The 23586-nt window shown below is 36.7% G+C and overlaps 1 protein-coding gene across 2 annotated transcripts in view; it reads left to right on the top strand.

The window, feature by feature from the left end:
• LOC128859644 (scavenger receptor class B member 1) overlaps nt 1–18100 on the top strand; it is a 108018-nt gene extending 89918 nt beyond the window's left edge. For both annotated transcript variants that reach the window (XM_054096610.1, XM_054096611.1), the window contains exons 3-10: nt 4225–4316; nt 4401–4558; nt 13978–14116; nt 14182–14385; nt 14454–14709; nt 14777–15030; nt 15113–15238; nt 15435–18100. In XM_054096610.1, coding sequence (XP_053952585.1) covers nt 4225–4316; nt 4401–4558; nt 13978–14116; nt 14182–14385; nt 14454–14709; nt 14777–15030; nt 15113–15238; nt 15435–15776 — 1571 coding nt within the window. In that variant the 3' untranslated portion in view covers nt 15777–18100. The remainder of the gene's footprint in view (nt 1–4224; nt 4317–4400; nt 4559–13977; nt 14117–14181; nt 14386–14453; nt 14710–14776; nt 15031–15112; nt 15239–15434) is intronic.
• The last annotated feature ends 5486 nt before the right edge of the window (nt 18101–23586 follow it).

Here is a 23586-nt window from a genome sequence, read left to right as displayed (position 1 = left end):
GAACGAATGTTTTCTCATCACTGGCAAAATATTATCGTGGGGCATGCGCCGATAGGAAACACCGTCCACCAAAGTTGCTTGCCCTCGACGGTCTTCAAAACAAAGTTTTAACTGTTGCCTGACAATGCACACCAAAACGTCTCTTTGGGACTGTGACGAACTTGTTGATGTTTTAGTAGTGGGGTTTGTCCTTTAGGCGACCAAGAACGGCAATTTTACTGTTTACACATCCATTTAATTTAAAATGGGATTCATCATTCGAGTGGTTAGTGTTTACCGTATGAAATCTCTTCAATATTTTCCGCACAATAAGTTTTGCAAGTCCCTCCTACACAGGGACTGACGCGAATTATAGGGCAATCCAGTTGCGACGAGTTCAATTTTTTCATTTGTTATCAATATCCGACTGAGCCCGGCAGTGGACTATTTGCCACCGACCTTGTTGCCTGTAACAATCTCACCCATGAAAACATCAAATCTTCACTTGGGGCATCACACAAACGTCGAATATTACAATATATCGTGAAAAAAATCTATGATGAGCAGTTCGACACGAATCATTGCCCTTGAAATATGCTTCGATTATGAAAACACGTTGTTCACCCGTCCATTGGGACATCCTCACCAAACAACTCGCACGTATAATGAAGCTACTGCGGTCCCCTCTCTGCTCACACGATCTGCGGTTAAGGGGAAACTGTAAATTTGAAACCTAATTCTGCCACCGGACACCCTGTATATAGTAAGTAACCAAAAATATAAAGTATACAAATTCTTAGCAATATTACAATATATATAGGGTTTTCCAAACAGAGGTGTTAATTTGATATTCAAAGAAAAATGCTATTTTTTTATATAAATTATAGGGTGTTTATTTCATTATAAAGAGGAAGGTATGCCCTTAATAATGGAAAATAACATCAGGCAAATAACCACCACCATCACGCTTACAGGACAATATCCTTTTCATGAAATTTTCCACAACCTAATTGCAAAGTGGCGGCCCTATGTTCTCGATAGCCTAACGAATTCCATCTTCGAGGTCATGAATCGACCCTGGGCTGTTGGCGTAAACCTTTTCTTTCACGTGGTTCCAAAGAAAAAAGTCACAAGGTGTTAAATCATAAGATCTCGGAGGCCAATTGTGATCACCTCTTCGAGAGATAACACGGTCCGGAAACTTTTCCCGTAAAAGATCAATGGTTTCGTTGCTTGTGTCGCACGAGTGCCGTCTTGTTGAAAATGAACGTTGTCCAGATCAATACCACCCAATTTCGTTAATCATCTCTCGATAGCGCAATCCATTCACCTATAACTTCTGTTAACACCAATAACACCCTTTATTTATTACATACTGTTCAAGGCGAAGCACTCTCGTATAGGTATATAAACATCAATAAGTGTCCATAAATGCATAGTAATTTAAATCAATCGCCAATCACTTACATGAAATCAGTTGCTGTTTGAATTTTGGCAGATTTCGACACACTTCACTCATCTCAAGGCTATTGGACAGTCCTTGGGGTGAGTTGTCGAAACTGGCACAACTCCATTGATTACGCAATCAACAGGGCATTAAAGCACTTTAATACCTGCATATCGGATTACACAAAAGCATACAACGGTAAACAGGAATTCCCAATGTTTCCCAACGGCACAGCACAGCATCGCCTATCTTTGCAATAACAATTTTTATGTATACCTGCACGTAATATAACATTGTTTATACTTATGCACACATATACACATATACGTACTGGCATTAAAGTACATTCTGCACCTACTCATTTTGTTATTGTTTACGTCACTTCCAATTAACACTTCGTGGCTGTCGTCGGCAATCGATGTGCGACATCCGTTCTCAGTTTACTCAATGCAAAACACATAAAGCAGGCGATTGTTTAGGTATCGAAAAGTGAAAACGTTCACTAGGGACAGTACGGGACTAGTTTAAGACCAATGCAGGACCAGACTAATGGTGTCAGTTCGCACTGAATGCCTCGGCGAACACCGTTGCTCTTCTGAATTGTTCTCTCCAATCGTTTGTTATACTGGACTCTTTTTTCATTGCTGTTAAGATTTATTACTTTAAAAGTAGTGTTGCAAACTTATTTGTTGCATTTTACATCATACAAAAATAGTTTTAGTACGGAAATTTCCAACACTGTTTAAATTTAAGGAAATAGCAACGAATCTGTGCGAGTTTATTCTGAGACTTCAGAATTTCTCACTTTAGGGCCGTTTCCTCAATTTCTTTCCTTAGGGCCTTCTTCTACACATAGAACCATCCAACTTCGAACGAGCAAAAAAACACTTCATAAGGCTTTCATCATGCCCGTCCTACCGTATGGCGCAGAAGCGTGGACGATGACAACATCCGATGAGGCGTCCCTAGGTGTGTTTGAGAGAACGATTCTGCGGAAGATTTTATTGCAGGTTAGCAGAATATCACAGGCGGCGAAACAATGAGCTGTATGAGCTTTACCATGACATCGATATAGTGCAGGGTATGAAAATCTAGCTGCTACGTTGGCTGGGTCTCGTCGACCGAATAGATACAAGCCCTTGGACCAGAGCCTCCTGTGCGTTAGAAAGATCAGGTGGAGAAGAACTTGGTTAAATTTAAGGAAATAGCAACGAATCTGTGCGAGTTTATTCTGAGACTTCAGAATTTCTCACTTTAGGGCCGTTTCCTCAACTTGCTGATACAATTTATTTGCCCTGTAAACAGATTTCTTTTCCTTTCTTTTCTTTCTATTTTTTTTCTTTTATTTCTTTCTTATTTTTTTTTTAAACTTGATCACAACGGCTTAAAGAGCTTTAATCCGTTAAAGACACTTTTCTTTTATCATGAAATGCGGTTTCATGAATAGATAATAGCCTCAGAATGTGAAATTTGTGATTTTTGTTTGTCTGAAATTCAATAGCCACTATTAACAAATTTTGTTTTAGTTGTCCTCAATTCCACTTCAATGATTTCCACTGATCTTCTGTTTTTTTTTTTGTATTTCAAAGAAATTACACGCTTTTTCGATGTTCTTAAGAAATAATTCACTCTATGCATAGACTGATCTTTCTTCGTCACTAAGGGTTTTTCCGCCCAACTGAAATCGCTTTTTCCACTCGTAAGTTTGGCTTCACTTGGTGTTTACGAGAGAGAAACGACTGACGCGCTTTGTTAAACTCTGCCAGAATCGTTTAAGAGGCTATTGGGAAAATTAAGAAGAAAAGAAGTTTACTTGAAACTCATACAACAAAAATTAGGCAAAATCTAAAATTACTTATAACCAATTGTAATAATTTTCAGAGTATAGCGATGCTGGATCTAAAACATTTTCCAAAAGATGGTGCCACAAGTTATATCTTATATTTTATTTACAAGTTGGGCTCCTTTTTAGAATAGGTTCTTTACTACAATATTCCACAACTTTGTTTCCTTTCAGAAAGTGATTTGTTTCAAATACTTTTTAATTTTCGAACCAGAGCATTGGTGGAGGATTTCCCCTGTAGGATAGAAAATCCTACAGGAGCAATTGACTTATCTAATTATATCGATCGATGAAATACTTTTTCGAGTTGAAAACACTGCCATAGGTGTTATGATCAACTTTTTTTTAATAGCATTGCTAGATGAGTGATGAATGAAAATCTTTATTCTGACCTTTGCGCGCTCCATTGCTCCATTGTTTGTAGTATACTGTAGCCGTCAGTTCTCAAGTGTCAAATATGATTGAAGTACGACGTCAAGAGCAAAAACTATAAATCTTCGAATAGGGTGATTCATTTTGTGCCACTTTGTATATCCACTCAATCAGTAGAATATTCATAAATAACTAGCAAGAGATCCTATCTCTGCCACTTTCAAAAAGAACGGCGAGGCTTGAGTGGAATTTTTCCGCATGAACCTTTGAAATTAGGTTGCTTTAACGTTGTTTTCACCTAAGGATATCTGACGGCGCGTACTTTATCCAACTCCAATTTCCAATATTTATTTTAGATATGAGAAAACTTCTACCGGGACGTATGTGCCTCAAAAGGGCCGAAAGGACAAATTAAGGGTTTGCTCAAACTTCTCTAGGGCACTTAAAATTGTCTATTAATGATAATTAAAAAATATTTGATTTATTTGATTTATTTTATTTTATTCTTATTCTCTTCCTCATAATTAAACCACTTCTTTCGCTCACCCCATTAACATATTTTTAATTTTTCTCTCTTTTTCAGATAGACTAGCTGTGATAATTATTGGAATAGTAACATTAATTATAGGAATAATGCTATCATCAATTCCATGGCTGGATTATTTTATATTAAAGGTGACCATTCAAAGCTGATACTTAAAAAATCTAGCCAAACTTTTTTTATATTTTAATTTTTTATTTATTAATTTTTTTTTGTAGAATTTAAGGCTATGGAATGATACGTTAAGTTATCATTACTGGCAGCGGCCTGGCGTCGTACGTCTAACTAAAGTGTATATATATAATGTCACAAATCCAGAGGGTTTCCTGAGTGGAGAAAAACCGAGGTTGACGGAAGTGGGTCCATTCGTTTACAGGTGAGTAAAATTAAATATTTTAAAGTTATTGGCAGATGGTTCGAACTAGTAACCGATTACCAAATGGTCTTAGTCTTAAATTTTACTGAAAACTGATTTATGCATAAGAAGTGAACTGAAAAAATGTAATAAGTTTAAGATTTATTCAATAATGAAAATTATTGGCATGGAGTTTTTTAAACTAAGATATCTTCGATATTTCTTGACATTTTTTTTATTTTTTTGGGATAACACATATTTTTAAAAAAAGAAATTTTTTTCGAAATTTTGGGACACATTTTTTTTTAATTTGTATAAAACGCAACCCCTTCAAATTTTTTTATATATTTTTTTCTTATTATTAGCAGAGACTTTAAGTTGGAAATCCACGAACTTTTCAAGTATATAATAAAAATACTGTGCATCAGCTTACTAATCGTACCAACATATCGATCGATTCGTCGCTCGTTCGATCGAATGCTCAACATATAATATATGAATACGGATGCTAGCGCTTCCCTGGAACAGTATTTTGAACTGAATTTTGACTGGTTCGCTGCACCTAGAAATAAAGCAATTTTCGGTTAAATCGAAGACCAAAATACTTGGCTCACTTGTCATGGAATTGCCCTGTTATTATTATTTTTGCAATTATAAGCAAAAAGGTATAAAAATTTTCAACATAAGCACACAAGAATGTGCCTCAATGCATATTTATATACTATATTATTCGCTGACTTTCGACTTTCCGCCAGTTTGTTTTATTGAAGAAGTTCGTAGCACAGAAAGCATGAAAAGCAAACAAAACCAAAAAAATGGGTCAATTAAAACTGGAATGCGTTCGCAATAAATAAAATATTTTAAATAAGAGTGCATATAAATGTGCATGTGCACCCAAATGGAGAAGTTGCTGAAAATTGTGAGCCCGCTAAGAATGTTGCAACAGCGGCTATTCGACAATTCCACCACAGTGCGAATCAGTAATTAAAGTGAAATTTCACAAAATTTATTTTTATTACTCTGATATTTTGAAAGTGAAACAAAACATTGATTGCTGAATTGCTATAAGAAAAATATGTATGTACGCACATACATAAACCCATGCAACCATAAAAGCCAACCTGTATGGCATTATTTTAGCAAACAAATCAAATAAGTGCCTCTTAAGTAATATTTTGCGCGCAATAATGAAAGTGCAGTGGGATAATAATAAAAATGGCTTTATTGTTTTCAAGGGATTCCCCTTGTCTTTCAAAAGATTCCTCTTCTGCATTCGCTTGAACCAATTTTCAAAGCACTTTTGCCACTCGGAGCTCTTTAAAGGCTTCAATAGCTCCTTCAGGCGTTGAGAAATGTAGACCTCGCGTTTTATTTTTGACATTTGGGAACAAAAAGGAATCATTAGGCGTCATTTCAGGCCTATAAGGCGGATGGCCAATTAATTCGATCTTTTGAGTGCTCAAAAACTGTCTTGAGTGCGCCGGTACGTGAGAGCCCGCATTGTCCGGTGAAGGATGATTCGTCTTCGGCGGTTAAAAATAAATAAATAATTGGCGCGTACACTTCTGTTAGGTGTTTGGCCGAGTTCTTTCTCGTATTTGTGGTGTGCGTCATGATGTTTTTCGATAAATGGAGGGACCTACAGTTTCAGGCGACTCCGAACGGCACATATTTTTATGAGGAGCCTTTTGATGGCAGAAATACACTCGGAGGTTTGTCATTGCCTGTCGAGGGGTGACCGCTATTCTCTTTGAGGTGCATCTTCCGCGAATTAAGTTCATCTTGGAACATCCTTTGCTGAATTAAGTTCCTCTTGGAACACCCATATTTTCGATGCTGTTCTGTTTCCAGCTCATTTGCCTAGATCCAAGATTCACCACCTATTCAGACATCTTAAACGTACTCTGAACCACCGCGGCTAAATTTCTTCAACTTTTCTTTACGCCAATAGACACGAGTCTTTTTATGGACGATTGTCAAACTAATAGTGCGAAACCAGAACAAATTTTCTGGGCGTCCAAGTGTTCATGCAATTTTGAATATGTGTTGATCACAGTAATCCCTCAAAATGCCTCTATCTCGCGATATATGGCATGAGGGGGTGTTAAAATGGAAAGGGGGGGTGGGGGTGTTGAAGTCGGATTTAAATTTTTTTCAAAATCCTGCTTAATAACAGTAAAGGTGATGTGTGATAAAAAAAATTATACTCGCATTTAACACTTTAGTAGTACTCCCATATTTATACTATACCACCTACTCCGATACTACTTTTGAAGCCAGCGTGGTTTTTGGCCGATTTATCCTAAGTTTCATTTGTCCCATTTTCCACTCCAGTATCGCTTACACAGATTCGTAACAGCCGCACTGAATGGGAAAGATATATTTTAAATATTGATATTTTGGCAAGGCATCATAAACACTAGACAATTAATACAAATTTTAAATCAACTGGATTTCAATTAATTCCGTCCGACTAGTAGGGGGCACGCAAAATAAACAAGACTGGCGTCATAAAAATGTTTTTGATGGCGCCATCTTTTTAATGAGTTAGTGCGTTGGAAGTTACATCCCTAGCTGGCGTCCAGTGAAAGCTTGGTGAAAACAGTGTATCGAGGCCAGAGGAAACTATTTTGAATAAATAAACTCGAAGTTATCAGAACAAAGCTCAGGTGGTTTCTATTTTAGCTCAGTCTTGTTTATTTTGGACTTCACCTTTCATGAGTATATATACTTAAGAATATACTTATACATTCCTCCCCCCATAATTTTTTGACGTATCCCCTGTATACACACCAACAAATTTTCGCAATGTAAATCGCATATAACTTTATTTTTATTCTTCAATTACACAACGCTGAGTACTCAACTCCTTCTCTGAAACTGCGAGTTCGTCCAATCTGGTACTTAAATAGAGAAAAATCCTAAATCACGGGGAAGTATCGATATTGCAGTGACTAGGAAGAATTTAGATTATTTTTGGGCATACTTTTTAGCTGTCAATTTGAACTGTCAAATTTGTTAAGAGGGGACGCCACTGTGGGGGGTCAAAAAATTTGGGAATTTTTTTTTGTATGTAGGAATGATTGATTATTTGAGGATCGGACAAAAGGCAATTTATTATATTTGTATTAAACTATGTTGTTGTAAATTTTTCTTAAAAAATATTGAAAATTGACAAATTTATGTAAATAAACGTAGCGAGTTAAAAAAAATGACGTAATCTGGTGGCAGCGATACAGCAATGAATAATCATCTGAAATCAAAAAACTAAAAATGTTATTAATGTATACAATAGTGGCTATCGTTGTACGTAGTCCTTTTTTTGGACAAAATGGTGGTGATTTGAATTTCGATGTGTTTTTTTCACAATTTTTTTGATTTTCAACAGGTCCAAAAAAAATACAATAGTTATTTTCCAAATATTGAAAATTGACTACGTACAACGATAGCCAATGCGATAACAAAAATTTTCAAAAAAAAGAAAATTGAAATCTGTGCATTAGTCTTCGAGAAATCGTTGCCACCGTATCAAAAAAAGTCGTTTCGAGAAAAACGCGTTTGAAATAAAGCATCGTATCGTAAGCGCTACGGGGCCGAACCGACGGGCGCTCACTAAAGTGCACATAGGTATAATCGGGAATAAAGCGAATTTCGCTTTAAAACTTTTACCACATTTTCTTGAGTAGTTATACTAACAATTTATGCAAAACAAAAATCGATTTTTTTGAATTTTCATAGTGGCGTTCCCCCTTAAAGTGAGAGTTAAGTGTGCAGTGATTATTTAGCAGTATTTTATAACATTCGCAAACAGTACCAATGCTAATACAAAATATTTATTATACATGCGTACATATATACATAAGTATACGCATATATCAATTATTCAAATTCAAAGGTTGCCTAATTACTCGCTTAGATCCGCTGCTGTTTTTCTAAATTGAAGCAGTGCTAGAAACCACCAGAGGAATATTAGCTTAGGTACTGAAACTTATAGATTACCAATACATTCTGCCAACAAAAGTCAATTGCTAGCCAAAGCGAAAGTTGTGTTTCTCGGCGCTCGCCTCGGCAGTGAATATCCATTCTTCATAGAGAATCATGCCAATTTGCCATGGAAAGGTTTCTCATAAATACTGTTTTCTATGTAGAGCATTTCGCTTGTGCGTAAAAAGCAAGCCACATGCTACAAATTTGTGGATTTGTGGAGAAGCGCAGCCCAAACCTTTCAAAGCCTTCCACTGTTGTTAGTACTATGCGCAGTGCGATAGTTGTTCAAGGTCATTTGGGCCCCAAAGAAATTATGCACAGTTTATTATAAGCTAATAAGTTGATCGATGAAACAAATTTATAATAGCCGTTAAAATCATAATTACTGGAATACCTGTAATTATTTAAAATCAATTGAAAAAAAAAACAAACAAATGAAGCAGGAAACCTCAATCATTGAATGACGGAATGCAGATAAAAAGTGAAATAAATAAATAAATAAATAGCTTTACTGAATTAAACCTAACCTTTGCCTTAGGAAATGCTGCTCGCACAAACAAAGCGGCCGGGTGTCACTCACTGCAGTAACTCCCATAGGTGCCGTTCACTTTGAAAAGGTATTAGCTCTTAATAGCAGTTTCTTAAATGCAGTTTCTACCGTTTGCTCGTTTGCGTTATGACAGTCTCAATTATTTTAAATGATTGGCATCCTTAATTTCGTACTTTGGTAACAGTTTCCGATGCTATCTAACTGCTTACTTTGTGTGTACTGTAGATATTTTAATTGGCCGCTGTTTTTACGATTTACGATCGCCACTTTATAGATCTGGCGTGATTAAGTAATTAAGGTATTATAAGGAATTGATTTATAAAACACAAGTAAATAATTTGTTTACGGAAAGAAATCATAGTTCACGGACTTTTCTTAAATGCCTATGATTTTGCAAATTTGCATTTCAAGAGTTCTAAAAAACAGAATAAGTGCGTAAACAAATCGTCGGAAACGTACAAAGTTCATCAAGTCGAAACCTGATAAATTTTCCTTTCACTAATTGCTTTGGAAATAATGTTCTGTGACATATTTAAGTCTAAATTGCATTCGTTCCAAACGATGAATATCTGAGCGACTCCGGCGACTCAATTCAAACGTAAAATCATATTTATTTAATTATAGTAATTACACGCATTAAGGCAAAACGAATAAAGTCAGCATTTGAAATGCGACGAATTATAAAGCATTTTACTTTTTCTGTAATGTCCGAGCATAACAACTGCGTCTCAAAATTGAAGTATTCTTATCAAGTGGATCAAAGTACTAAATTTGACTCACCATCAAATATTTTGAATAGATATTTCAAAAATGACTGTGTATGTATGTGTATCACATTCGTTGAAGAATTATAATTAATTATTTGTTTTATTGCACTAAATGTAAACACATCTTACGCTGAATTTTTTTTGCTATAAATTTTTGCAATTTTTTTGCATGTCTAGAAGTAGCACGCGCAAGATTCAAAACAAAATAGTAAAATCTTGAAATTGCCGATAACCTCAGTGTCAGCAGCAAAAATACAATCTGAGTAATAAAGTCACTCAAATATGAATGATAGTACATATGTATAGAGATGTGTACACACATATGCATATGTATACTCACGTAATTCAAACATTTGGGTAGCCTCAATCGGTTGCGTGTTCTAAATTGTCGTAGGTCTGGAAGCTTTTTCTTGCAGATTCATTGCGATAATTGTAAAACAAAGTTAAACTTATTTTTGTAAAAATTCATTCAAACTAAACTTAATTAACCCTTTGGCTTAAAATAACGCGTGGGAAACGTGATTCCACTCCCGTGCTGCTAAATCGCTTTGCAATGCCAATGCGTCAAATAATAGAGCTTTGTCCGAGTTCGATTATTTCTCGAATTTTTTGAAGCTAGACTCCGATAAGTCAGCATCAATATTCTATAATAGATTGAAGTAGTATTTATTGTGCAATAATTTCGCATAATGTTACTGGAGTTTGCCTTAAGCGCATTAAACTAAAACAATTATATTTTGCAATTTTTCCTAATGTCAGAACCTCTAGAAATAAATAAATAAATAAATAAATATGGAGCATCTAATCTTTACAAATGTAATAAAAACTCTTCATCAATGGGAGAGCGCTTTTAGTTTTTCGCTGCAAAGAGGTTGACAATTTTTATGATAATAGAAATGCGGCCTCAATCTGACGGTTGGAGGAGCTCAAGTGACTGTATAAACAAACTACAGCGCCTAAAATAATAACTGAAGAATTTAAAATTTGATGCTGTTATAAAGGGTTTTCCAATAACAGGTGTTATTAATGAATGGATTGCGCTATCGAGAGATGAATAACGATTCTTTATGGTCGGAATTGGATGGTATTGATCTGGACAACGTTTATTTTCAACAAGACGGCGCTACGTGCCACACAGGCAACGAAACCATTGATATTTTACGGGAAAAGTTTCCGGACCGTGTTATCTCTCGAAGAGGTGATCCCAATTGGCCACCGAGATCTTGTGATTTAACACCTTGTGACTTTTGTTTTTTGGGGCCACGTGAAAGAGAAGGTCTACGCCAACAGCCCAGGGTCGATTCAAGCCTTCAAAGATGGGATTCGGGCTATGGAGGACGTAGGGCATTTTTCTTTGGATATCAAAATAACACCTCTTATTGGAAAACCCTTTAGATTATATCAAAGGCTGTCGATAAGTTGTGCACTTATACAGGTTTACGCTAAATTAATCACCCTATCGGAAGATTTGCAATTTTGGCAATTGGCGTCGACGCCACTTATGTCTGATACTGGAGCGTATAAAGGTCAATACAAAGGTTTTCATCACTAATTTTTTTTTTTATTTAGTAAAAGAGTTATTCAAAACCAATATTGAATGTATTGAACCAAAATGGATAATTCGTTTCGTGCCACCTTTTAGTAACCTTAGTCTTCAAAATTGGAATCAGAATAGTCTCAAAAACTCGTCTGATGCTCTCTAGGACATCTAGGATGCTCTCTAGGATTACCAGGACTTGAGAAATTAGGCCATAGGCTATCTCGGTCCTATTGCTCTACCTCTTGAAAGAGTTGAGTTAGGGTACTTGTTGCAGTCTGAAGAACTCATTTTGTACTTGTAATAGATGAGCTTATCTTTCTGGCAGCCACCAGTTCGATTGTAGGCCACGACAACCTATCCAGTTTGCAACGGCATCTGATGTTATGAGAACTACATGAGAACCTCCCACTGTCTTTTCCAAAGAGGAACAGTGACCTTTCAACAAACTGTTGTGTTTGTGCGGGCACCCCTTGAATGTAAAGCGTGTCACTGATTTCGTCATGAAGACTAGATTAAGATTATCCTTATCTTTCTCCCTTTTTCACTGGGTTGCACTTTCCAACTGAAATTTTCTCTTTTCTTCGAACGTCAAAAATAACTATTGTAACATGTAAGCCGGCCGCCGTAGCCGAATGGGTTGGCGCGTGACTACCTTTCGGAATCCAGAGGAATCATAGGTTCGAATCTCGGTGAAAGATCAAAATAAAGAAAAAGTTTGTTCTAATAGCAGTCGCCCTCGGCAATCAATGGCAAATCTCCGAGTGTATTTCTGCCATGGAAAAGCTTCTCATCAAAAATATCTAACGTTGGGAATCGGCTTGCATTTATATTATAGTCGGAAGCATTTTTATATATATAGAAACCCAATTGGAGTTCCAATGGTTCTCGTAATTAGGTAAAGTAAAGTAATTCTTTGGTGTCGAACGAGAAATTCTGAAGTGTTGAAGCATTCCTGCAGAGACATCTAAAAAATAAAGATTTCTGGTATTTTTGGTATTTTTCAACCAATATGCAATAAGAAACCCATTCTTTCCGCAAATGTGAATACTAAGCCCAACAAATGAAACAAAAATAGCCATTGGAGATACTATTTCATTAGCCGTTCCCTTCTGCCTATTTATGGTAGCTCTAACTATAATTAAAAGCGTTGAGATCAAGTGAAGACGTGAATACTGTATTTATTTTTTAGAACATTAAAACTAAACTCATAAAGTATTTACAGTCGGCCCTAAAAGTATTTAACCGCAAATAACTCTTTCCGTTAGTTGGCAAAATGGGTGGTTAAAATGGCGGTACGTCACATCATTAGTCATTTTAATATAGTGGCGGTGCCGAAATGATGAATGAAGAGCGACGTCGCACTTGAAACGTCAAAGATACCAAACAAAAAATAAGAAAAAATTACAAAAACCGCAACTTGGAGTCAGCCAGCGCCACAAAACCAAACAATAAAAATGCGGCTGTCATCTAAATACGAGTGAGGCGACAGTTTAACTGACAAATGCCAAACATACTGACAACACCACCAAACACCGACAATAGCCGAGTGTAAACAATCGTAAATATTTAAATGTAGAAATGCGTGATTAGATTTAATTTACACTTACGAATGTAAGGTGTCACTCGCAACCACTACAACAATAACAATAACAACAACAATGGAAATAGACATAAATATAAAAATCTACAACGGCAACGGAACTAAGCTTACCTTTGAAGAGCAAGGCAAATATGGGTGAATATGGGAATTTCCGCAACACACCTTTGAGGTTCAGCATGGATATCAGCGCAGGGTGAGGTTTGTAGCTTTTTGATGCTGAACTTGACTTTCAACTCGTATGACGAGCGGCTTTGATGCATTGCTTTAGCAAAACATTGACAAATAAACTTCAGGCTCCAGTAGTGACTGACTTGCCTTGACTTTGACGGCACACGCGAATTATATCGAATACTCGTGAATAGCTTTGGCGATTTCACAGAATTTAAAATTCATTAGATAAGCCCATTTATTAAAGGCATTATGCACTGTCACTTAATTAAGCTAAGTTGTGCTCCAATTTATGTCGAGTGTTCTGATATTGTCTTATAAATGGGGCGACCTACAATTTTATGGCTCGTTCATAAGGCAGATGCTATTTGTAAAACATTCGAACAATTTTTGGATCGTATTTTTGTTATTGCCTGTCGAAGGCTGGTTGCCAGTGAAATGACTTTTTCTAGCCGCTGCTGTTGTATGTTCCAGTGGGCATTGAAACTTTGACCAACGAAACGGTAGTCAAGGTGCGCTGCAGGAGCTTTGCACGATGGAATAACTGACAATAAGGCGAATAATTTGTGTTGAGGCCGTTCAACAACCTTCTGAATCGGCTTATATTTATCTTTAAGTGAATTGTGATCTTAATTTTATAAAAAAAAAATATTTTATTCTAACTTTATTCATTATTTTTTTATCTTATTTTATTTTACTTTAATTTCAATTATTTTATTTCATCTTGCTTTATATTATTTTAATTTACTTTTATTTATAAATACTTTTTTTATGCCTCGCTATGTTTCCGTTTCGAATAACCTCCCATTCTTCTATTCCACACTAAAGAGAAGACATGCAGAAGGTGAATATTCATTTCTACGACAATCAAACAGTGTCATATCAGCACAAGAAAATTCTACAATTTGTTCCCGAATTGAGTATAGACAAGAATACTCCGATAGTCACACCAAATATTCCTTTATTGGTAAGTCCGCATTATCAACTCATCACAAACAAAAAACAAGCCTTGACTTTGTTCTCCGTCCGCAGACTCTTACTAGTCTCAGTCCAAAACTAGGTTATCTGCTCTCAAAAACCATTTCCGTGGTGTTAACTGCAGCCAAATTCAAACCCTTCATCAATGTGACCGCTGATCAGCTGGTGTTTGGATACGATGATGCGCTGGTTAGTCTTGCGCATCGCTTTTATCCAAAACATTTGCGTCCAATGGAGCGCATGGGTCTGCTAATTGGGGTATGTAACACTTTCAACAATTCTTAAACCCATTCCACAACTTCTCACCTATCCGTTTCTCTATGCAGCGCAATGGCACACTGACCGAAATCTCAACTATAAAAACCGGACTACGAGGTATGGAAGAATTCGGCTACATAGACCGACTCAATGGGCTCGCTCACTTGCCTCATTGGCATAAGCCACCTTGCAATCAGATAGCCGCCTCCGAGGGTTCTTTTTTTCCACCGCGTGATAGTACAAAATCTGATATTGTTTACCTTTACGACAAAGATTTGTGTCGCGTCATACCGTTGCATTACCAAAGAGGCATACAGAAAGATGGTATGGGAGCCTAGATATTGTCTGGTGGTATGTTCTTTCATTTATTTGAGTTTTTCTGCTTTCATAGGCATTGACGCTGATCTTTACATCTTGCCCGAGAACAGTTACGGCGATTCGGCGAATAATCCGGAAAATAAATGCTTCGATCCAAGCGATTATCAACCGGTGAAAGGTCTACAGAACATAAGTCCCTGTCAATATGGTGCGCCCGTCTACATATCCAATCCGCATTTCTACCAAGCCGATGAGTCGTTGTTGAATTCGGTAGAGGGTCTGAAGCCGAATAAAAGCGAACATGAAACATATTTCAAAATTCAGTCGGTAAGTGGCATGCAAAATAAAAGTCAAAATACTTTTCACTTCTGCTAGCAAATTGTCATAATGACTCACTACTTCCTTCCAGAAATTAGGCGTTCCGCTAGAGGGCAAAGTACGCATTCAACTCAATCTGAAAGTGACACGGGCGAAAGATGTGCATCCTGTTAAAGATTTTCGGGATTTTACATTCCCGATTATGTGGCTAGAAGAAGTAAGATTTTATGAACCTCCCTCCTACGCCTCGTTTCGTATCATTGCTCATAGATTTCCCATTTGATGAATCTAACAACTAACGCAAACATCTAACACACGATCCATTTGCGCTGCTTTGACCACTTCATAGCTATGACAAATCACTTTTTTGAATCATAAGATTTGTTTCATTCTAAATATTTTCACCTTTTCAGGGTATATCCGAATTAACGCCAGCAATCCGGCGCTGGATCTACTTAGCCACGGTTTTTGTGCCAATCGTCATACCAATTTTCTCATATCTGATGATGTTTGGCGGTGCTCTCGCCATTGTGTTTGTCTTCGTGCGTGCATACCAAAACTTCGTATTTGCGCGCGATCCCACTTTGGAGATATTGGAGATGGGACGTCGATCGTTGCGGCGCGGCAGTAGCTTCATCGCGCAGCATCAACACAAATTTATGCATCGCGAAAGCTATACGTTGCTAAAGACGGCGCCTGGTGATTTGTTGGACGACAGAGAGGATACGCTACCGATAATGACGGATAGCTCATAGTATTCCTAGATAGCCGCAGTGGAATTGAGTGATCGGTGGTGCGATCAATCGAGTCTCACACACACTCATACATATGTATGTACTTATGTGCATATGCGTGGTTGCCTTTTGAATTTAGTTTTTGTATTTAATTAGTCTTGTAAGCTAAGTGCGAGAATTATTTATGAATGTTTAATATGTTTCGCGTGCGTGTTGAAGTACCATATCAAAAACAACAAAAACAAGAACATGTGATTTAAGTTATTGCTTTCGAAAGTTTTCGTGTGAGTTTTTAGTTTTGTATGTAGATACTTACAAATTTTTACTTAGAGGATTTCTATTATTTCCGAAGTGATTCTGGGGGAGCGCGTGTCTGCGGCCTTTAGTGCGTTTTAGCTCTAATTTTTCAACAATTTCAAGCCTATGAGTTTGAAATTGATACCTTATAATATATTTACATAGGTACATACATGTATTTATAATGCGGTGTTTAGCTTTTCTCTTCTTCTACTTATACTTATACTCGATTTAAACAAACACGTGACTTTCCAGGGTTAGTGGTAGAGTTTGTTAAACTTAAGTACGTAAAAGTTTGCATGCATTCAAGTAGAAACAGCAACGATTTTAGCGAATATGAGAAATTAGTATTTGAAACAATTACAGAAGAGATGATGGAAAAGAAATAGTGCAATTTTTACTCAAGAATAATATAAATCATTATTGAGCTCAAATGACGCAACAAATTTTGAATTTACAAAGAAAGTACAACTCAATAATTCCTAACAAAAATTACCATATATTCGCATGTTTTGTGGAAGAACGTCTATTGCAAAAAAGAAAATTAAAAATAAAAAAAAATATTTAGTTAACCCTCAAACGCCTGGCAGTACCGCCAGGAACCAACGACCTATTTAGAGAACAATTTGCTTGTTTGAAGATGCCTTGCATGATTTTGGTACACGAACATTTTTGTTAAGCAATTCTTAGTAGACTAAGCCAATTTTGCCCGTTATGCCAGTTGTAAAGCGCATATTTCTCTCAATTTTATGCTGTGGCTGTGTTTATCTAACTATCTTTTAATAATTTTTGTTTTTATAAAAACTTTATGTCAACACATAAACACATTTCATATTTAAAAATATACCATACCTTCTCTTATCACGCATTTCTGAGTTGCTTAAGCGCCTTTGACACTACGCAGGGCCAACCAATAAAGGTTAGGTTAGGTTAGGTTTGCCCAGTTGGCTTGCTGTCACGCATAGATCGGTTCGATCCATAGCGATAGCAGCTGCAATTCATTAGTTATTAGTTAGTCCACCCGCATGGTGCTTGCTTCTATTGCGAATTTAAGGAGACTTTTCCAGCCCACTGCTGAGATGTCTTCCAATCCGTCAAACCTTGGTGTTCCCAGATATTTTAAGCACATTTTGAATAACGCAGAGCATCCGCAAGGGAGCTGCTCTACAGTTTACCTTGAGCCCTGCTCGCTACATTTCCAACCAACAGAACTTGTAAAATATACAAGACGCAATCGCCAGAAAAGTGGTGGAACAAAAGTGCTTTAGAATTGTATGTGCAACCAAATATAAATAGTTCACAAACATTTTAAAAATTCGGCATCTAAGCGTTGAGTATGTAGAGGTGACAGAGAGTAATTTTTTTTCTTTTGTTTTTTGATTTTGTTGTCTTTGTTTTTTAAATGCACAACTTATTAGAAACAAATATTTACCTCTTCTTTATACTTGCGTAGGCGTACGGGTATCAAATTGATAACTTTAAAGTAGTTTTTCTCGAATTTTTAATTTTTTGAGTTATCACGTTCTTCCAGCAAAACCACGCGGTATGTGCAATACTACTTTAGACTTTTGGAAAATTACGAAACACGAGTTGCTGCGACAAAACCAAAATGCACTTTTATTGTCCAAAAACCAAATTCAATTAGTTTTAAGTCTTAGCCTTAGGCTTTTTGTACATACATAGATATTTCTAAGCGTACATGTGTGTGTATGTACATATTTCATATTAAATACTTATTTTGTATGTGCGGGGATCTTATACTACTCTTACACTTAGCCGTATTATTAGTAATTTGACAAGTTCTTAAATACTTTTTGTTGTAAGATGGAAATATATTTAAAAGAAAAAATTCAAATTTATTAAACTAGTCATTTTTACGACACAAAAATGAGAGCAGATTATTATCCGTAAGCAGTTTTAAGTATTTAGATATTTTTGCAGTTTTTATAAAAAAATTATGCATATATTTTACGCATAGTCAGTTTAATTTAAATTTAAGCCGCTCTTTGAGGAATGATGACTAAATTTTCGAAAAAGAATTGTTATTTTAGGAAAATAAATTTTTATACTTAAAATTCAATTGTAATTTGATTGAAACCATAAGAACTAAATTAACTGTCACTGGAACAATCAACGGTAGAAAAACTACTTCGTTGTTCAGAATTTTACCTTTCGGTCTTTCTCACGAATTTTTTCCTTCAGCTGATCTAAAACGTTACAACAATATTCAGAATTTATTGTTTCCCAGTTTGCAAGTAATCCGCAAACGAAATTAATTTCGCATACCAAAAAACTGACGCTAACACCTTCTTGGCCAATTTCTGGACACGAACTCGCTTCGGAGCCGAAGAACCAGGTTTCTTACCACTCTTTAGCCTCTTGTTTTCATTTTGAATCCTGGTGATAGGCCCAAGACTTATCTATAGTGATGATTCTATTCACAAAATCCACTTCAAAACACACCCTAAATATTGCTGAGAAAGTTACATTCGAATGTGTTTTAGTTTCATTGTTAGCGAATGCCCCGCTCATTGTGCACACAGCTTTTTGAAAAACAATCCTTCAGTCAAAATATTGCTTACACTGACCAAATGAATGCCTAGGCTCTACTAATTCTCTTTCAGTCACTCGACGGTTTTCCAATACGAAATCCTGTATTTCGTCCAAGATTTCTGTTCTGTTGCTGTGTCTGGACGTCCTTGACATGGATCGTCTTAAAGGCTTGTACGATCACGTCTAAATTCTATTTCTTCTTCTATTTAATTAAAAGCGAAAAGACAGGAAAATGATAGTACAAATAAAAGCGTAAATCTGCAACTGAATACTCAGCTCTTTTTCCCACACTTACGTTTTATCCATATTTTCTGAGCTGATACAACAAGCAGAATGATTGTTAGTAGAAGCCATGAAACAAGCAGCAATACTTTCCCGGAACTCAAGCAATTAATTCAATAATTTCTCTTCTTATGCTGATTTATTAGAGTCATTTAGGTTTTTCGAAATATATGCATTTGTCGCAGCTATATGAACAAAATGGTAAAAAAGTCGCGTCAATGGGTTTTGAGTTTTAGCTTGAATATGGCGAAACATAAGCTACAGTCACGTTAAGATCCTAACTGGCATTTCGGAACTTCCCAGACAGGTGAACTATGCACTTCCGAATTGAGGATCTTTGAATCCAATGTAAATGAGAGGGTGTGGAGGTGTGGCATTAACGAAGCAGATACTAATATTGAAATCCGACGGCGAAAGTGGAAATGGTTCGGCCACACACTGCGAAAAGCACATAGAGATATCCTAGACTGGAACCCGCAAGGTCAGCCCTTATTGGAGAGCGTTTCATTTCTTACGAGCGCATCGCAAACTGGCTCAATGAATGAATCAAGTGAACAGAAGTCGAACTTTTCGTCAGAGGAATCCGTATGCTGCCTGAAAGATGGAGTAAAGTAATAGCTTCCAATGGCACATCTCCACCTATATCATGTATTATTTAACTGTTTGCCTTGTCTGTATGCAGCCAACAATGTTTCAACGCCTTTGATCCAAGTGTTGTCAATAACCGATTTGAGGATTTCATGTGCCTCTGTGCCCTGTTTGTAATCGCTTCCGAATACGAAGGGAAGGAGAGCAAGCTTTCAAAGGTTACTCTTATCGAGCATTTTTACGGGAGCATATTCCGCAGCATGTCTTAGTCTTTTGTTTTATATTTTCCCCGAAAAATCTCTTTAATTTTCTTTCAAACTCAACCTCCTTTATTGGCATTGCAGTAAGAAACAAAAAAATGAAAATTCAATTCACCTGTAAAGTTTTGCATTTTGTGTTTTACAACTTTATGAAAACTGCAGTTTTACGCCTTAAAGGTTTCCATTTAAGTGAATGTCAAAAACAGAAATTGCACAACATGAAAACGGAATGTTTCTCTACTCACATAACCACCGACATTTCATCCAGAACTCCCATCTGTATCCATACATGAAAACGAGTACACAACCATATTGTAAGTGTGTGCGTTTGTATGCAAAGAAAGTTTTTCTACATCTTGAAATTCACAGAAATGCACTAAAAAAAGTATTCGTAAATTGGGTGTACTTTTGTAAAGCTTTCATATGTAATCTGCCCCCGCACACTGAACGCCATGACGAGCTGATAAGTGCATCATATATAAAATTTAGAAACAATAATTCTCATTCAAGCACATACAGTAAAACCGGAAAAGTACTGACACGCACACACACACTCACTAGTCCATGCTTGGCCCATGAAAAGTGGTCAGCTGCGTAAAAAAGTTAATTTATCGTCACTAAAGCGAAAAGCAACGGAAAATAACGGAACAAGTAATAAAACAAACAATTGTAAACATCAAAAAGAACGTCAATCAAAAGCTTCAAAACATTTCACAATTCCCTCAAATTATAGTTTCACACAATATATCCGAAGCGACGCTTGAGGAGCCAACTCACTCACAAATCATGGTCACAAACACCCCATCGAAACACTCCTTTGCACTTTCCCGCTTTCCACAGCAATTCCGCCACTGCCTACCGCCCACTTTCCCATTGGTCGGCTAGCGTACAGTGGCCGTGCTCGCCATGTGGCGGCAACATATGGCGCCGTTGACCACTGCGGCAAAGGGCCTTTTCACCAACTTGCAGATGAAGATGAAAAAATGCTCAGCAAGGAAAAATAAATTTTCGAAAAAAGGAACTGGTAAACGGCGAACGTAATTTTCAAGTGAAGAAATATGCTGCCACAAGTTAAAAATTCGTAAATCATATTTCAACGGGCCAAATCAAAACGGCCAAAGCTGAGTGGATGCGTGTTTCCGCAGCGGGTAGGATAAGACGAGGTGGGGGCGAAAGCAATCAGTGGCACAGAAAAATAGCGTAGAATGCGAAACAACAAGGATTATGCCTGAGCATCGCACACAAACCACTATGCCTTGCACTTACACTCAATTCAATTGACCTCTCAGCGTGGAGCGGAAGTTGTAAAAAAGTCCAAACAATTGGCGCTATAATGGGAGCAAAAGTAATAAAAACAAGTAAGGAAGGCCAAATTCCGTCTGAGCAGAATTGCGTATACCCACGCACATTTTAGTAAAATTAATGTTATAGCTTATAACATCAGATAGAGACGCAGACATTTAGTCTTAACTTTCACGAAGAAGTGGGCGTGGTTTTTGTACAAGCCTATTCGTATTTTAAGCGAATTTAAATGAGGTGGAGTGCAATATGTACGTCTGGGCGAGTTTTGTGAAGTCGTTATTAGCCCATAAGTACGCATGGCATAGTCGGTATTATTACAGGACACAACCCATACGGTCAGCATATGACCACCATTGGAATCATTGAGAACCCAATGTGCCTGTCGTGCTTGGAGGAGGCGGATAGCACTGAGCATTTTCTATGTGTCCTGCCTTTGCTAGAGCAAGGCTACGAGTTTTGGGTTCCGATGTCGTGAGAATGAATAATATTCGTTCTCTGAAACTGGTGGAAATTTACAGATTTGACAAAGAAACTGGGAAATTCTCACAGGACTAACTACCTCTGTTTCTGTCTTTATTCTTTCCTATCTCTTTCTCTAATACTTTCCTCCTTCCCTCCTTGACTATCTACTCTCTTTCCAGAGCTCTAAATACAATGGGCTTTTTAGCCTGAGTGTCACCAGGAGCCACCAAATCTCCTGGGGCTCTTTGGCTCGACCATTTCAAATTTCAATTTCAGGCATGGCACCGTCCATTTTTCAAAATTTGCTGCACGTTGCCAATTTTGGGTTCATCATATTTCCCAATTTTTAGTAATTTTACATCATTTCCAACAGAGATATCGGATTTTTTTTTTTAATTACCGTTATTTGGGAAGTGGGAGCTGCTTTTGACCGATTTCGTCCATTTTAAATACCATACCATCTGATAATATTCATACCAATTTTCGAACGAGTTATCGGACGCACGGACGGATAGACGGTCGGACGGAAAAACGTAGCTAAATGACTCCCCATAATTGTGGGCATTTTTTTATAATTATGTCTTTTACATTTATCCCGATTAGTTTATGCTTTCACATACAACCGTTATGTGAACAAAATTATAATACCCTTAGGCGCAAGTGCGCGGGTATAAAAAGCGAAGCGAGCAAAGAAAGAAGTAAAAGCATTCCATTTGGCCATAACGAAAACTTTAAGGGGGGAATGAAGGGCTTTTATTGTGAAATGTATGCATGCATGTATGTATGTATTTTCTCTGAAATTTTTAAGCCCTTGCAAGCAATTTTGGAATTTAAATTTTTTACACAAGTAAAAATTTGCGACGAATATGAATTGAAATAAATGAAAGTAACTAAACGAAATTTAACTAAAAAAAACGCCAACATCAGCGGCTTCCAGCTGCTAGTATCTGATTATCCCGTTAAATATTCCTTCACACAAGTAAAAGTGGATCAATCAGTTTATGCGTTTTTAATGAGGTCCTTGTGTGTGAGAATTTGTGAAAGTACCTCAACTGCACTCCTAAACTTATTTCATTTGTTGTGGACTATTTTTTGAATATTGTTGTTTTTATTATTAGTTTTTTTTTTTAAGTATTGCCGGTAATCGACTTCGACAATTCAGGCTGTCATTTGCTTGTATTTTTCTCGGTTGAAATTAATTATGAAGCGTTCTACAGAATCTCTCTTTTTGGCATTTCAATGGAGGAGTTGGAATAGATGGAATGTGTCAACCGCAGATGTTGCAGCGATGGTGGGTTGGGTGGGTTTTCATTGTCAAAAGCTGCAATATCCCTTAATTCTAATAATAGGTTTATTTAAATTAATTTTTATCATTAAGTGTTGTTGCAGTATTCGAAGATAAATAGCCTGGCATGGGCTCATTTTTGGTTTGTAGCCATTCCCAGCCTCAGATGCTCGGTCTCCATATAAGGCTGGCATTCAATTTCTGCGTTTTCACTTGCAGATATCCACTTAAACTATTGTTTGCGATTTCTTTAGCAATTTTTATGAATCACCGGCCATTTATGGTTGCTGCCATTGCATCAAATTGGTTGGGATGTTCTGAAAAACGACATCGAAAGATTTTTTTGAGAAAACCATAAAAAATTAAATTTATTCCGAATCTGTATTTTTATGCAATAAAAATATTTTTGTTAACAATTTTGGTAGTTTTACTAAATGCTTACCAAATACTCAATATATAAAAATCAATTACTTGAAAATTTGTAATCCTAAATCTTAACAAAAAGCACAAAAAATACCCCAGTAATGTGAAATATTTGTAGAATTTCTTAAGCACTTGCTCCGCTATACCACCTACCACTTCGCAGTATTCCCCATCAACTGCAATGCATTTATGCCAACGTTTGGTTCAGATCTCGAAACATTTCTGGAACTCTATTTGCGATATAGCCATCAGAGCCGTTTTAATTTTTGCATTACTTCCTTTCGTCTCTTAGAACGCGTTACTCATAGTGGTTTTTTGACTCGCCCAAACAGCCACATCTGGTGAAAACTTCCCCATTTTTCGATTTAAATCTTGGAAG

The sequence above is a fragment of the Anastrepha ludens genome, chromosome 4 (genome assembly GCF_028408465.1).
Source record: "Anastrepha ludens isolate Willacy chromosome 4, idAnaLude1.1, whole genome shotgun sequence".
In the NCBI taxonomy this organism is placed as follows: Eukaryota; Metazoa; Arthropoda; class Insecta; order Diptera; family Tephritidae; genus Anastrepha; species Anastrepha ludens.
Note: the sequence above shows the minus strand (reverse complement) of the source record. Positions and strands in the feature narration are given on the sequence as shown.